Here is a 17,841-nt window from a genome sequence, read left to right as displayed (position 1 = left end):
CAGGAAGCATGAAGTGCTCTACAACGTCTGGTAGACAGCCACGTTGAACTTGGACCTCAGAAAACACAGTGGATCAACACCAGCAGATGACATGGCACCCCAAACCATCAGTGACTGTGGAAACTTTACACTGGACCTCATACAACGTGGATTCTGTGCCTCTCCTCTCTTCCTCCAGACTCTGGGTCCTTCATTTCCAAAGGAAATGCAAAATTTACTTTCATCAGAGAACATAACTTTAGAGCATTCAGCAGCAGTCCAGTCCTTTTTGTCTTTAGCCCAGGCAAGACGTCAAGTCAGCAGTCTTCCCCATGATTGTGTAGTTTACAGAACTAGACTGAGAGACCAGTTAAAGACCTTTGCAGGTGTTTTGAGTTAAATAGCTGATAAAAGTGTGACACCAGGTGTCTTCAATATTGACCTTTTCACAATATTCTAATTTTCTGAGATACTTAATTTGGGGTTTTCATTAGTTGTCAGTTATAATCATCAAAATTTAAAGAAATAAACACATGAAATATATCAGTCTGTGTGTAATGAATGAACATAATACACAAGTTTCACTTTTTGAATGTAATTACTGAAATAAATCAACTTTTTCATGATATTCTAGACCAGCACCTGTATATAGGGCCAAAGGAAAAGATAAAGGCCAATGATGAGGTTTATGGATGTGCTGAGGGAGGACATGCAGGAGCTTGGTCTGACAGAAGAAGATGCAGAGGTCAGGGTGAGTTGGAGATGGATGATCTGTGGTGACCCCTAATGAGAGCAGCTGTCAGAAAAATCCTTGCTAATCCAATGCCAAATTCTGTCTCATGGTGTGGTCCTAAACTGGACCTTCATGCGGTACGGTTTGGGAGTCAGAGTGACCCCGTAGACTGGAATGTAGTCTGGCTGTCCCGCATCTTCAGGCCAGATGAACTTGAACTTCCTCAGCAGAGTCACTATGAAGAGAAAAAGCTCCATACGAGCCAGACCTTCACCCAGACACATCCGAGGACCTGAAAGATGAACATGCAACAAAGAAACAAAATGTATTTTAAAGTTACATGTTCTTTTCTGAGTTCTAACTGCGGAGCATCACTTCACTACATAGAATGCAATTTGGTTTCCGTCCAAGTCACTCCACCAAGACTGTGAGCTGTTTTTTCATTGAAAAAGTTAAGTCATTACTTGATTAAAAAAACCCTGTGTTGGCGCTGTGTTTTTAGATCTCAAGAAAGCGTTCCACACAGTTAATAATCACATTCTTCTTAATAAACCTAAACATTTTAACTCTTCTGCAGATTTGTTAGCATGGTTCTATTCATACTTGTCAAATCGTTCAGTGTGTTGCAATAAACGGGGTACGATCCCAGTGCTTCAGCAGTGATGTAGGAGTACTGCAGGGTTCTCTGCTTGGGCCTTTGTTGTTCTCCTTATACATCAATGACCTGCCAGATATATGCCCTGAGCTTAATACATTGATGTATGCAGATGATGCTGTGCTGTTTATCCAGGGCGTGGATGCTAGGACAATTGCTGCTGATCTCACTAATGGCTTGAACAAGGTGCATGACTGGCTTAAACAGAACTGTCTTATGCTAAATCCAAAAAAGACAGTATGCATGTTGTTCAGCAAAAAAAAAAAAAAAAAAAGTAAAAAAAGATATCAACGCAAAGTAGATCATTTGTTTTTTTGGATGGTGAAGAGTTGGAGTTGGTAACCCAGTTTAAATATCTTGGGGTTTTTTTGGATTCCAACCCCACTTTCAAGAAACACATTAAAAAGGTCTCAAACACAATAAAATTTAATTTACAAAATTATAAACAAATTAGACCATTCATTACAACTGCAGCAGCAAAGTCCTGCCTCCACTGTATGATATTTTCTCATATTGAATATTGCCTCACTACATGGTCTTTCGCAAGTGTTACTGCACTAAAGCCAATCGAACAGCTGTACAAAAAAGCAATTAAGATACTTGATCGAAAGCCTCAGTCTTATCATACTTGTCCACTCAAAAATAATTGTCTGGTGTATCGGGTACTGAATGGGCTTGAACCACCACCTCTTAATGAATTTATTAAAAAAAGGAATAGTGAGACTAGTACTCGGTCCACAGTGCGGGGGGGGGGGGGATTGTTTCGTACAGTTTCAACAGTCTACATTTGCACAAAATGTGCTTTCTATCAAGGGTTGTTCCAGTTGGAATGCTCTACCAGTTATAGTTAGAGAAAGCAACACGTGTTTGATTTACACTCAACAAAAATATAAACACAACACTTTTGGTTTTGCTCCCATTTTGTATGAGATGAACTCAAAGATCTAAAACTTTTTCCACATACGCAATATCACCATTTCCCTCAAATATTGTTCACAAACCAGTCTAAATCTGTGATAGTGAGCACTTCTCCTTTGCTGAGATAATCCATCCCACCTCACAGGTGTGCCATACCAAGATGCTGATTAGACACCATGATTAGTGCACAGGTGTGCCTTAGACTGCCCACAATAAAAGGCCACTCTGAAAGGTGCAGTTTTGTTTTATTGGGGGGGGGGATACCAGTCAGTATCTGGTGTGACCATCATTTGCCTCATGCAGTGCAACACATCTCCTTCGCATAGAGTTGATCAGGTTGTCAATTGTGGCCTGTGGAATGTTGGTCCACTCCTTTTCAATGGCTGTGCGAAGTTGCTGGATATTGGCAGGAACTGGTGCACGCTGTCGTATATGCCGGTCCAGAGCATCCCAAACATGCTCAATGGGTGACATGTCCGGTGAGTATGCCGGCCATGCAAGAACTGGGACATTTTCAGCTTCCAAGAATTGTGTACAGATCCTTGCAACATGGGGCCGTGCATTATCCTGCTGCAACATGAGGTGATGTTCTTGGATGTTGGCACAACAATGGGCCTCAGGATCTCGTCACGGTATCTCTGTGCATTCAAAATGCCATCAATAAAATGCACCTGTGTTCTTCGTCCATAACAGACGCCTGCCCATACCATAACCCCACCGCCACCATGGGCCACTCGATCCACAACATTGACATCAGAAAACCGCTCACCCACACAATGCCACACACGCTGTCTGCCATTTGGAGCACCTTGGGGCAACTGTTTGTTGTGATTTGGCGCTATATAAGAAAAAAGTTGATTGATTGATTGATCTGCCCTGGACAGTGCGAACCGGGATTCATCCGTGAAGAGAACACCTCTCCAACGTGCCAAACGCCAGCGAATGTGAGCATATGCCCACTCAAGTCGGTTACAACGACGAACTGGAGTCAGGTCGAGACCCCGATGAGGACGATGAGCATGCAGATGAGCTTCCCTGAGACGGTTTCTGACAGTTTGTGCAGAAATTCTTTGGTTATGCAAACCGATTGTTTCAGCAGCTGTCCGAGTGGCTGGTCTCAGACGATCTTGGAGGTGAACATGCAGGATGTGGAGGTCCTGGGCTGGTGTGGTTACACGTGGTCTGCGGTTGTGAGGCTGGTTGGATGTACTGCCAAATTCTCTGAAACACCTTTGGAGACGGCTTATGGTAGAGAAATGAACATTCAATACACGAGCAACAGCTCTGGTTGACATTCCTGCTGTCAGCATGCCAATTGCACGCTCCCTCAAATCTTGCGACATCTGTGGCATTGTGCTGTGTGATAAAACTGCACCTTTCAGAGTGGCCTTTTATTGTGGGCAGTCTAAGGCACACCTGTGCACTAATCATGGTGTCTAATCAGCATCTTGATATGGCACACCTGTGAGGTGGGATGGATTATCTCAGCAAAGGAGAAGTGCTCACTATCACAGATTTAGACTGGTTTGTGAACAATATTTGAGGGACATGGTGATATTGTGTATGTGGAAAAATTTTTAGATCTTTGAGTTCATCTCATACAAAATGGGAGCAAAACCAAAAGTGTTGTGTTTATATTTTTGTTGAGTGTAAGAGGGGACTTAAAGAATGGCTCCTTGGTCAGCAAAACTGTGAACATTAGTTGACATTTTAGATGAAGAAGAGGATACAGTGGAGTGTGTATTTTTTATGATCAGCACTTTAACATTTAGGCATTTTGTGTTATTTTGTTTGTGTTGTCATGTTAATTTGTTTATTGTAGTGTTTGTCTTGTAATGTGTTGTGTTGTACTGTATTGTACTATATTGTATTCCCTTGTATGGGTCATGTATGTTTTGTGTTGGTGGTAATTTTACCCCATGGGACTGTGGATGGAAAATAGCCTTGAGCTAAATCTGGCATATTTACAGTACTTGTTTTCTGTTCATTAATATGTCCCATTCAAATAAATTAATAAATGAAATGAAATGTCAAACCTGCAGAGAACGGCATGAAGGCTTCTGGCTTAAAAAACTCTCCCTGGTCATTGAGGAAGTTTTCAGGATTGAATTCGTTCGGGAATTTCCACTGTCCCTCTTCATTCAGCACTGACGACATGTTTTGGATGACAATTGTTCCCTGAGAAGAAGATGGAATAATAATCATAAAATTGAAAAGATTTTGTGTCAGGTGACCAGACACCGTGAATTAAAATAAGTATTGAACACATCACCATTTTTCTCAGTAAATTTATTTCTAAAGGTGAAATTTTCACCAGATGTTGTTAACAACCCAAGTAATCCACACATGCAAAGAAACCAAAACAAATAAGTACAGAAATCCAGTTTTCTGTAACAAAATGGAATGTCACATGGAAAAAGCACTGAACACACTTACTGAAATGTATTTAATACTAAGGTTGGGACTGAGCTTATCCAGTTTTGGTATCGGCTTCCAATACCAACGTAATTCAAGCATCAGAAAATACCGATACAACCTGAGATGTTTTCCGATACCGGACAGAAGCCACGTCTATGAAACCTCTCAACTGCTGCATGCTCTCTGCTGTGTTTACTGCTGAGCATGAGGTGGCGAGGGCAAGGTTTCTGAGCTGAAGCCAAGCTGTTTCTTTCGCACCGTAGTTGAGGTTTTTAAGCCATGGGTAGCGGCAAATTTCTGCCGGCTCTCAGGTTTACATTGTCTGTGCCACCAAGCGCATATCTTCCAAAAAATGAACTGAATTGTTGCTGAAAAAAAAAAAGACAGTCGCTTCAGCGTTCCGAGGCAGTGAAACGCTATGAAACAGCAGCTCAGAGTGCAGTACAGGACCAGAGCTGAACAGAGTTTCTGTCTGCTCAATGGGGAAAAACTCCTTCAAAATCCTTCAGTATGAATCCAAAGTTCCTCGCGTGAGCGTCGCTGATAAAAGATTTAGAAATTTATGGTTTATTTTACAGTTGAAAGGCTTCATGTTCCAGAGAGAGGGAGAGAGAGAGAGAACTTAATTTTCTATTTTTTTGCCCCAACACTTGCCCCAACAGAGGGAGAGAGGACTTAATTTTTAATTTTTACTGTAACACTTGCTTTGACAATGTAAACATATGTTTCCCATGTCAATAAAGCTCTTCTGAATTTGAGGACAGACAAACAGACAGATGGGGAGAGAGAGCGGGAGAGAGAGAGAGAGCTGTCTTTTCTCTTTTAAGTCTAGAAAAATTACTAAATTAAAGTACTTAATTCTTTCACCAAACCATCAAATCTAGGCTTGCATCTTAGATGTACCTTCTGGCAAATTGTAGCTGAACTTTCAGGTCTACTTTTTAAAAAAATCCTCCTTTAAACACTTCATCATGAAGCTGTAAGACTGAGGATACAAAATATCCTCATAGAAAATCAACAATAATGATAATAAAAATATTAAAGCAAACACACCTCTGGCATCAGAACAGTATTGGTATGGGCAAATATCCAAATTCAGGAATTGGGATCGGATCAGTAGTGAAAAAATGTGGATCGGTGCATCCTTATTTAATACTTTGTACAAAAGCCTTTGTTGGTATAATGACAGCTTCAAGATGTCGCCTGTTTGAAGAAACTAGTCACATGCGTTGCTCAGGTGTGATTTTACCCACTGATCTCTATATATTACTGGATTGTTCATTGGCCAGTATTTTTGAAGCAAACCGGCCGCCATATTCCAAGTCTGGTGTCCCGCTCCTGAACGCTCTTTTCGATTGATCTTTAATGAGGCACACATAACTTCATTCTTTGTAATTTGGTTTAAAAATACTTTCATGTGCAGCTATTCACCTATTCAGGGTGGGCAGCTCTATTTTGTCAAACAACTTCCGGTTTGTCAATGTGTCGATGATTAGCTATGTGGGAACATACTGTAGTTCGCTAGAAGTGTCAGTTCTTGGGTGCCACAACAACTGGAAGAAGAGGAAATTATTGCTTTCAGAACAATCTTTTGAACATGGAAAGGAGAAATCTGAGTGCTGTGGACCACCATTTAACTTGTTCCCAAGTCCATTGAAAGACGAGGATCTCCAGTGCTGGCTAAAGGCGCTGAATTTGAAAAATCCACCCAAACAACCATTTCTCTGGGTAAGGATCCAGTGGTGTGGGTTTTTTCTCTGTTGAAGAAGCCATGGCGGATGCTAGTAAGACAAATGGGTAAGCTGTGTTTGTAGCGTTAGCTGTTACCTAATTTACTCATTTTCTGGCATTTGATACAACCAAGCACTGCATGAAATAACACCATATGTATATCAACATTACATAATCTTGGCATTACGGTGGTACTACTTGTCGGGTAGTATTTTAGCTTGATTGCTCTTTTATACGAGCTTCAGCGGTGCTGCACAGTGCAAAGCTCTTCCTCATAGCCAAACCGTCCATGTTGAGCAACAACACAAAGTAGTTAAAAATAATCGAAGGCCACTTCTTCATGCCATCTTCCCACTCTGTTATGACTCGTGGGTGAGCCAGAGTTGATCCCTTTGAGATTTCCAGAAAGGTTTTTGTTTCTACCCATGGAATGACTTCCATTGTTCTATATTGAAAACACCGCTTAGCGGAAGTCCTAAGACAAAACGGGAATGCCTCTGTTGTAAAAGTGGGCGCGGCTGAATAAGGTGAATAAACTGCGCAAATTGCCAGTTCAAAGGCTGTGGACAAACATTTCACCTGTGAGTGTGATTGAAATGGGAAGTAATGAACAATAATTTGAAGAGTTCTCTCCATTATTCCAGCATATAGGCAAATATGATGATAATAATAATAATAATAATAATAATAAGTGGCTTATTAACTCAACATATGTCAAAGTCAGCTTTATTGTCAATTCTTCACATGTACTAGACATACAAGGAATCGAAATTTCGTTTCTCACCTTCCCTCGGTGATGACAGGACAAGACATTTCGACAATAAGGACAAGTATTTAATATTTATAGTGGAGTGTCTGAGGTAATAGTAAAAGTGAAAAGTGCAGAAGTGCAAACCATTCAGTATTTGTAGCAGCAGCAGATTTTTGTTAATGCTGCATTTACACATAACAACGACAAGTCACGAATGCCACAAAGTATACATTCTTGGCCGCTGATCACGAATGTGATTATTCGGGGCAGAGGCGTCAGGTGTCCTCAGGAACTGCTGCAACCTGTTACCACATGTTACGATTAATGGCACGTGTTGCTGGAGAATTATCAGGAACCATTATGCACGGACAAGAATAATGTTCCGCGTTGTTGCGCGCTATTGCGCGTAACAGCGCATCGTTAAGTTCTGTCACATTGTGAACGAGGTGAATTGTCTCCACACACACACCCATATTCATCCAACCGAATTCAGATCGCTCCAGTTTTTCAGAAGAACTTTGTGACTGCATGCATAGTTTGGCTCTGTGCCATGGAGTGGTGCAGCGAGGAGGAGGGGGAGACGGACAGAGCCAGATGTGTGACTTCATGCGGCTCTTGTCTCGCGCATTTTCCCAAACATCAGGCACATGCAGCAGGTGGAATACGTGCAGGAGCGCGCTGAAGAGCACTGAAATTAGACTTTTAGCCAACTTGGTGTCAGCAATCAAACTGAATGCGGTGCAGCAGGGTTTAATTGTGCGCACGCTTCTTCCTCCGCTGGACTGGAGGAGGTGCAGAGATGTCTGGCTACACTTGAATCTCCTCTCGCTCCTCTGGTTCCTGTGGCTCAGAATTGTTCTCCCGCCCATCTGTTACAACAGCAGGTGGAACACCTGCAGGAGCGTCCTGAGGAGCTTCAGCAGGAACTGTGGAACGACATTTGGAGCCGAGTTTAATTGTGCGCATGTGACGGAAAACTGATTCATCGTGGCGCACAGTGACATGTGATGCCGCATTACAAGTTGTGTCAAAAATTGACAGTTTCCGTGTCACTTCGTAATAACGTGTGACAGTTTGGGCTCCAAGAACATCACAGGAACCACTACGAACGTTCTTACGTTCTATTAAGGATCACTACTCATCAAGACGGATCAACACGTCCAGTTGCGACCTCCACGACGTGAGACGAAATGAGGGTGGTGTGTGACATTCGTGGAAGATTTTTTGACAGGCAAAAACATGCTCCACGAATATCACGAATATCACGCACCAACACGCACTATTAAGAAACCTATTCAGATGCGTTAAGTCACATTAAGAATGTCAGGAATGTGTCACGAATGACAGAAAAATGACATTCGTAACACGTCTTGGTTATGTGTAAACGCACCTTAAGACACTGTGCAAGTGGTGTGATAGTGATATATATATATATATATAGATATATATCTATATCTATATATATCTATATCTATATCTATCTATCTATATATATATATATATATATATATATATATATATATATATATATATATATATATATATATATATATATATATATTAGCTTCTCTCTCCCCCCAGCCTGGGTGGAGCTGGGGGCAGAGAGTTCAATAATCTCACAGCCTGGTGGATGAAGCTCTTTTATGAGTCTGGTGGTGCGGGACCAGAGGCTCCTGTACCTCTTCCCGGAGGGCAGAGTGCTAAACAGGCTGTGTACGGGATGGCTTGCATCACCCACAATTGTGGTTGCTTTGCGGGTGAGGTGGGTGGTGTATATGTCTTGCAGAGAGGGGAGTGAGACATCAGTGATCCTTCCAGCTGCATTCACTATGTGCTGCAGGGTTTCCTGTTGTAGTCAGTGCAGCTTCCGCCCCACACAGTGATGCAGCTCTCAGTGGTGCCACGGTAGAAAGTGCTCATGATGGTTGGTGGAGCATTTGCCCGCTTGAGTTTGAGCAGGAAGTAGAGACGCTGCTGGCCCTTCTTTGCCAGTGATGCAGTGTTGATGGTCCAGGACAGGTCCTCACTGATGTGCACCCCCAGGAATTTGGTCCTGCTCACTCTCATCACAGCAGCACCCTCGATGGTCAGTGGCAGGTGTTGGGTGTGACCTTTCCAGAAGTCACGTGGTCAGAAGGTTGACCTCTTCCCTGTAGTGTGTTTCATTGCCCTTGGTGATGAGCCCCACCAGAGTTGTGTCATCCACAGACTTCACTAAGTTGTTTGTGCTGTGGGTTGTTGTGCAGTCATGTGTCAGTAATGTGAAGAGCAGTGGACTGAGCATGCAGCCTTGGGGGCCCCTGTGTTCAATACAATGCTGCTCGAGGTGTTGTTGCCAACACGGACTGCTTGTGGCCTCTGGGTGAGGACGTCCAACAGCCAGTTGCAAAGGGAGGTGCTGAGCCCCATTTTGTCCAGTTTGCAGATAAGTTGTTGAGGTATTATGGTGCTGAACGCTGAACTGAAGTCTATCAATAGCATTCTCACATATGAGTCCTTCTTGTCCAGATGGGTGAGGGCTGGCTGCAGGGCTGAGCAGATTGCGTCCTCTGTAGAACGCTTGGCTCTGTATGCGAACTGGGAGGGGTCTAGGGTGGGGGGAAGGATGGATTTGATGTGTGACATGACTAGCCGTTTGAAGCACTTCATGAGGATGGGTGTCAGTGCCACTGGACAGTAGTCATTGAAGCAGGATGGAGCTGATTTTTTTGGCACAGGTATGATGGTGGCAGCTTTGAAGCATGATGGAACAACAGCTTGCTTCAGGGAAGTGTTAAAGATGTCTGCGAAGACATCCTTAAGCTCCTCTGCGCAGTCCTTCAGCATGCGACCAGGGATGTTGTCCGGACCTGTTGCTTTGCGGGTGTTGATGGCCACCAGTGTCTTCTTCACGCTGGTGACAGAGAGGCACAGGGTCTGGTCGTGGGGAGGGGGTGGGGTCTTCTGTGGCTGTGTGGTGTTCACATGTGTAGCCACATGTTGTGTTTTGTGTTGGACAAACTATTTTAAGACATTTATTAGGTCTGCATGTGCATAGTTTTGGAGCTTTAGGCATTGTTGCTACGAGCTTTATTACTTATTAGGCTGAAGCTCATAGAGCTATGTGTAATAAATATTGTCATTGCATGGAAAACTAACTCTCCTGTAGCCAGTTAAGTGGTGTTTTATTCTTTTAGTGCAACTATTTAAAAGAAAATCCACTATTTCTGTCTTATCCATCATGATTTTTATCCATCCACTTTTGTTCATGATATGGTACCAATACACACACACACACACACACACACACATATATATATATATATATATATTTCTGTGTAGGCTCTCAGTTGTCCAGGTGGTTTCCATAGTAGAGAAGCTTGAATCTTCGACCGGACTGGGTTGCTTGACGCGAGGACGTTTCGCTTCAAATCGCAGAAGCTTCCTCAGCTAAAATTCTTGCTCTGGTAGTCTGACTTCTGTCTTGACTCTTGTAGAGAAGAATAAAACAGAAGCCACAAACGCTGGAGACGACTCTCTTGATGACGTGAATGACTCATTACCATGAACAAAAGACTGAAACTGCTTTGACCTGAGTACCCCATTGTAAACAGGGGACAAAGCCTGTCTGAGACCCCCTCCCCGGTTAAGGCTGGGTTTCAACCGTTTCACATAGAATGCCTCTTTGACCATCTCTCAAACCATTTCTTCTCTCTGGCTAAGATTTTAACTTCCTTGTCCTCAAACGTGTGATTAGTGTCTTTAAGGTGGAGATGAACTGCAGACTGAGGTTCATTTGCGCCCTTTCTGCGGTGCTGGTATAGCCTTTTGTGTAAAGGTTGCTTAGTCTCACCTATGTAGTGTTCATTACAGTTTTCCTGACATCTGATAGAATACACTACATTGCTCTGTTTGTAACTAGGGATCCTGTCCTTAGGGTGAACTAATTTCTGTCTCAAGGTGTTAACCGGTTTAAAGTAAACTGGGATTTTGTGCTGTCTGAAGATCCTCTGTAGTTTTTCCCCTACTCCTGCTAAATAAGGGAGAGACACTCCTCTTCTTCTTGTCTCCGTCTCCTGTCTATCTGGTCTCTTTGTTTTCTGGGACTTCTTCACTTTGTCCAGGGACCATCATGGGTACCCACATACTGGGCCTCATGTATCAACGTTGCGCACTTGTGGCGTAAATTTACGGTGTAAATTTGAAGTACACCAAAGTTGCCGTGACATGTATCAAGCAGTGCACACCTGCCCATTTCCAGCGTACGCCTGACGTGACCTTGATAAATGCGGCGGGTGAAAACAATCGTAATTATAATAAACACGCCCATAAATATTCAGACTCCGCTTCAGACACACCTTCATTTTATGACATGGAAGCCAGGTAGACGGCAAAGAAAAAGAACTCCACCAATCACGACGCATGCCAATAGAACGTCAAAAGCGTCCGTCATATCAATTGTTTTGTAGTATAATCAAAAAAGTGTTACAAGTGGTCCCTCGTTTATCGCGGGAGTTACGTTCTAAAATAGCCCGTAATACGCTAAACCGCGCCGTAGTCAGCGTTATTTTTACAATTATTATAGATGTTTTAAAGCTGTAAAACCACTTTATACACTTTTCTCAATCAGGCATGAACATTTTCTCACTTTTCTCTCGTGTGTAAACACTCTCAAAGTTCAAACCTTAGTAGAAAAATAAGACCAACCTGTTTTCAGGCTCAAACATTTGTTTGAGAAATAAAAATAGAACGTTGTCCTATAAATAATTATGATGGCTTTTAGAACTAACAAATTTAATTTTAACGATCAACGTACGAGGTTGGACACATAAGAAATTATTAATAGTGACTGTCCAGTATTTCACAGTTCCTCTGATCACGCCTCTGCGTCCTGACGCCACGCCTTTTTCCACTCACACCTGGCTGCAGATGTTTTCGAGTGACAAACACAGTTATGAGTAGTTGTTGGTGCTCTTTTTTCTTCTGGGCGAGAAGATTCTTATAAACAGACACGCAGAACACTGTAAAAAAAAAAGGCATGCAAAATTGGACTAAAAACTCTACGAAATGGCGAGGCCGCGAAAGGTGAACCGCGTTATAGCGAATGACCACTGTATTCTCTTTTCACATGTCAATAATTCTTGACATGTGGATATTTGCTCGCTCAGTTAATAAGACACGCCTAATTTTTCAGATTTCTTTATTTTTAAAATGTATTTATTTATTTTATTGTAACAAACGAATGGAGAAAACAAAACCTGATTGCAGCACGGGCGAAGGGAATGACAACACTACAGTTGTAATTATCAATTTCATTGTCTAAAATGATCACACCACATAAAGTTAAGCTCAGCGCTGCTCTGGCTCCAGGCTCTGGAGAAAAAGGCGAGCAGCGCTTTCTTTGCGGTCAGCGCTGTGGCCACGGATCGTGCTCGATAGACCAGAAATCCCGCAAAAGCGGGATTTGTATTATTATGTAGTATAATCACGAAAGTGTTATTTATGTAACATATGCATTGATTTGTATAATGGCACTGTTTATCATGTTGATCATTTTAATTTTTATGTGGATTCCAGCGCTGGTTCATTTTGGTGTATAATTTACGCCACCTCTCGACCTGGTGTATATTTTCAGCATAGCATACGCCAACGACCACATTGAGAAATGCCAAGTAGCGCAGCCGTTTTGGCGTACACCCCATATACGCTCAAATATCGCCATACGCACATTGATACATGAGGCCCAATGTGAGGGCTTTCCATACAAGTTGTTGTTCTTTAGCCCTTCCCTCTGCAGTTGTGGGCACCTGTAGGGCTCTGTGTTGAAGCGTCCTGATCACCCCAATCTTGTTTTCAAGGGGGTGGTTTGAGCCAAAGAGCAGATATTGGTCAGTGTGAGTTGGTTTTCTGTAAACCCCTGTCTGGAGCTGCCTGTTCTCTCCAATCGTAACATCACAGTCCAGGAAGGCTAAATGGTTGTTTCTGGCATCCTCACATGTGAACTTGATATTGGAATCCACCGAGTTGATGTGTTCTGTAAAGTCCTCAACCTCATTTTGCTTGATTTTAACCCATGTGTCATCGACATATCTGAACCAGTGACTGGGAGAGATGCATGTGAAAGACGTCAAGGCTGTCGTCTCCACTCGCTCCATGTACAGATTGGCCACAATGGGGGATACCGGAGACCAATCGCACAACCACAATCTTAGCCAGAGAGAAGAAATGGTTTGAGAGAGGGGTCAAAGAGGCATTCTATGTGAAACGGTTGAAACCCAGCCTTAACTGGGGAGGGGGTCTCAGACACGCTTTGTCCCCTGTTTACAATGGGGTACTCAGGTCAAAGCAGTTTCAGTCTTTTGTTCATGGTAATGAGTCATTCACGTCATCAAGAGAGTCATCAAGGGAGCCATCAGGAGAGGCTTCCGTCCCATCATTAGGAGGGACAGCTGCCCTGTCATTAGGAGGGTGCTTACTAGAGCACAATAGTTGCTAATTAGAGCTATTGTTTAGTCACCAGGCTATAGCAGTCGGCCTCTCGGTAGGAGGGGACTGGTTAGGTTTAAAACTCCAGTGTTTGTGGCTTCTGTTTTATTCTTCTCTACAAGAGTCAAGACAGAAGTCAGACTACCAGAGCAAGAATTTTAGCTGAGGAAGCTTCTGCGATTTGTCAGACCCGGCGCCAGAAAAAAAAAATTAAGGGGGAGAGGGGTTTATCATCACCCCCCCCCCCCCCCACAAAAAAAGTGCACACCGGAGGAGACATGCGCTCCTGGAAAGCTCGTGTATTTACGCTGCACCGTTGTAAAAGACTGACTAAGAGTGAAGAGTGATGACAGTATTTTTTTAAATTATTATTTGAACGTATAGACCCTCGGTCAAGTGATCTCCTGCATTCCACAGAGCCGGTGTTCTGTCGAGATGAGGTGCGCCAACTTTCGACACTCTGAGCTGTGACGTACCTTGGCATTGTCCAATAGGAACGACGCATCGGGCCAAAACACGGAAGACTTGTGGCAGAAACCACTGATCTCTACAAAATGGATTGGACCAATCCAATTGGTGCAGAAACCACTGATCTGTACAAAACATTAACGTGTGACAGGACTGCTCATTTATAGAGCAGTTTTCTGAAGAAAAATCATTGGAAATGTTTTTTTGTGTTGTTACCTCAAAATTTCTGATTACTGTTAAAAAAGTTTAGAACACTTGTAATTAAAACAGGTAAATAAATCAATAAATGGTTCTTTAGAAACCTTTCGTCTGTATTAAAACCACCTGTTATTTCAGATTAGATAATTTCTTGTTCAGACATTTATTTTTAGACAACTAAAATAACATGGAAACTTGTATATTTTTTGAAGTCTGGTAGATTATTTATATCTTATTTCAACCAGAAAAACAAACACTAAATAAATACAAATGTTTATTATAAATGCAAAAGGAAATAATTTAACAAGGACTGAGTATGATTGTAAAGTAGGATTTCTGTAACATAAACCTCATGATGTTTATATATATATATATATATATATGTATATATATATATATATATGTATATGTATATATATATATATGTATATATATATATATGTATATGTATATATGTATATGTATATATATATACATATATATACATATACATATATATATATATATATATATATGTATATATATATATATATGTATATGTATATACATATATATATGTATATGTGTGTGTGTGTGTGTGCCTGTCTCTGCTGCTGCTGCTTCTCTCTCTCTCCTCTGCACAGGTGGCGCGCCTCAAGCTGAACGACACACCTGATTCTGATCTCATCAGCACCTGCATATGAACCCCGGCTCTTCACTCTGTTCTTTGCCAGAAACACAGTAAGTGGAACGTTCCTACACATTTTGATTTCTAGGTTAATTCTGAGCTCCCGAGCTCATAAAAGCCTTTTCTGTATTTTTGTGCTGTTAGTCTGAGTTTTCTGACTCTGTGTTTTGTTGCCGCTTTCCCTAGCTTCAGCTTGTTCCTACAGCTCCAGCTCATTTCAGCGTTCTGGACTCAGCTAAGACAAACTGTTTCTAATTGACTGATTTTTTTTCTACCTTTTGGAATTCACTCGGTTCAGTACTCACCCATCTGTGTCTCCTCCTCAGACAACGTTGACAGCTTACAGGCGGCCACCTGGCTATGGTTCCACTTCACCCTGGGTTGGCTCCATCAGCACCGCAACTCCCTGGTTCCACCGCAGAGCGGGCCGGTCTCCACCCGGCTAGGCTGCCTTCAGTACATTTTGCCCTTGTACATAATCCTTCCTTGTAAATAAACCAGTGTTCTGATATATGCTACCTCATCTCTGCTCCCAGTTCTTGGGTTCAACTCTCGCTCCAGCTTGAACCATAACAGGAGTTTCTGGCCATGTCATGGACCCAGTGGGGGCAGACCGGATGCAGCAGGTGCTTACCATTCAGAGCAAGTACCTCAGGAAGCTCCAGCAAGCCGTGGACTCCATGGCAGATCACGTGAGCATGCTAACAGATCATATCAAACATTCCGACTCACAGATCTCTCCACACAGCTGTTGCAGATCTCGGCAATACACACACCAACACCGCCTCCTGCCGCTCCGGCTCAGCTTTTTACATCTTCATTCCTTGTCGCTGCCTCCGCGTCACCACCCAAACCATTCATATGGCATCCAGAACCGTTCTCCAGGGTATGTCGATACATACGCCTCCTTTTTGATGCAATGCTCTTTTGTTTTCAGTCAGCATCCCACTCATTACAGTTCCGATGAAAGTAAAGATGCATACGTGGTCAATTTGCTGCGGGGGGAGGCTCGCTTCTGGGTGACCACTCTCTGGAGCAACGACTCTCTGCTCCTTCATTCGTTTACTTCTCTCTTAAAGGAGTTCCATTTAATCTTCAATCATCGTACTCAGAGGGATTCCATCTCCCAGCGTTTGCTTACACTTAAACAGGAGCAGCGCACCAGAGTTTTTGGTCAACCTCCACATTCTCACGGCTGAGGCTGACTGGAATACCGCGGTGCTGCGCAGCGTCTACATAAATGGGTTGAACGATGTGCTAAAGGATGAACTGGCGGTTTGGGACAAACCCGCTGATTCGGATTCACTCATTTCACAAGTAATGCATCTGGACATCAGGTTGATGGAGCGACCTCGGGACAAAGGCCGTCGGGCTGACTGGGGTGGCCCCACTCGCCCCGTCCCGCGGCACGCACAGGTGCCGTCCCTACCAAGTTCCATTGAATCTACCTCCAACACGCCAGCTCCCACTGCTGGTGAGCCCATGCAGCTCAGCAGGGCCAAATTGCCCCCAGAGGAACATCAACAGAGACTGGCGGCTGGAAAGTGTCTCTATTGTAGTGCTAGGTGATATAAAGCATGTGCCCTGTTCGGCAGCACCGCCGTTCAGCATAAGCAGACTACGCAGCCTGCGTGGGGTACCACCCATGTTGCACTAGTTTGCAGGGCCTCCATTTGACTGAAAAATGTGTTGAAATTATTACATTATTACATTTCAAAATCAATATGAATTATTTATGAATAGGCCCATCGTTTTTGTCTTTAAACACTGTGTAGGCCCCTACCCCATTACTTAATTGGGGCAAATTAACAGTTTTTTTTGCCTAATATAAAGCCCCCATCCACCCCCACCCCGATTCCCTGAGATGGTACAGCCCTGATTACGTCTTTCTCTGTTCGCTGTGTCGCCTAACCAGGGTTGCCAGATGTGATGATTTCCAGTCCAATAAATGCTTAAAAATGGATGGAGGCACTAAATCCTGCGCAATTTGAACTGATTTTTAAAATGTGTGTGGCAATTCTATACAAAAAAAACTCGTCCAGTGCCATATTTTTACCCTAAACATACCAATTGGATGGGAAAACACCCAATCTGGCAACCCTGCGCCTAACTGAAGTAGCACTGCTAGCCCACATTCGATTCTGACACGAGACGACAAGTTGCCACTATGCCACAGTTAAACAATGAAGCGACAGCAGGAGTCTGGAGCTGAAAAACTGAGGAAAAAGAAACAAAAAGATGATGCCCGTGCATCCCTTGCTGGTAAGTACGTGTTAAAGGTTTAAATTGTTTTGATTACTTAATGTTCAGTGTTGCTGCTTAAGCTAGGTTGCGTTGGCTTTGCTGATTTGATGTAGCTTTAAACGCTAAACTAATCCGGATATTACAAGGCATGTGGCACGTTTGCAAATAGTTGGGCAGTGTAGTTTGAAGATTTTGAGTGCCTTATAAGTCAACAAAGTCCTAGTTAGCCGTCAGTGCACTACTTAGGTTCAAATCTATTCTGCCTGACAACACGATCAGACAGCAACTATAAATTTGACAGGCTGATAAATATACCAAGAATAGTGAGAATAATTTCAGAACTTTTATTTAAGGCATATGTATGTAAATTACGTATCCACTGCTTAAAATAGACATGCATGCTTGCGTGCAGTCAGCAGAATGCTGGAAAGAAACGCAGTTTAGTTGGTGGGGGTACTGTCGAGTGCTCCATTCCCCCTTAGGGTAAGGAAAGGGTGACACCTGCTGGTAAACTTTAGCATTTGTTGTGGTTGTGTATGGTTTCACAATGCCACTACTGTTTTGCTTGATGTGTAGTATTGAGCATTTTAATATTTAGGTATTTTTCTGTGTGT

At 42.8% G+C, this 17,841-nt stretch overlaps 1 protein-coding gene across 1 annotated transcript in view; it reads right to left on the bottom strand.

The window, feature by feature from the left end:
- Positions 1 to 637: 637 nt before the first annotated feature.
- LOC117516192 (cytochrome P450 2F2-like) overlaps positions 638 to 17,841 on the bottom strand; it is a 45,500-nt gene continuing 28,296 nt past the window's right edge. Inside the window, exons 10-11 of the mRNA XM_034177104.1 lie at positions 4,322 to 4,463; positions 638 to 1,004 (exon numbers count right to left, since the gene is read on the bottom strand). Coding sequence (XP_034032995.1) covers positions 817 to 1,004; positions 4,322 to 4,463 — 330 coding nt within the window. The 3' untranslated portion in view covers positions 638 to 816. The remainder of the gene's footprint in view (positions 1,005 to 4,321; positions 4,464 to 17,841) is intronic.

Source organism: Thalassophryne amazonica, chromosome 8 (assembly GCF_902500255.1).
Source record: "Thalassophryne amazonica chromosome 8, fThaAma1.1, whole genome shotgun sequence".
Classification (NCBI taxonomy): domain Eukaryota; kingdom Metazoa; phylum Chordata; class Actinopteri; order Batrachoidiformes; family Batrachoididae; genus Thalassophryne; species Thalassophryne amazonica.
Note: the sequence above shows the minus strand (reverse complement) of the source record. Positions and strands in the feature narration are given on the sequence as shown.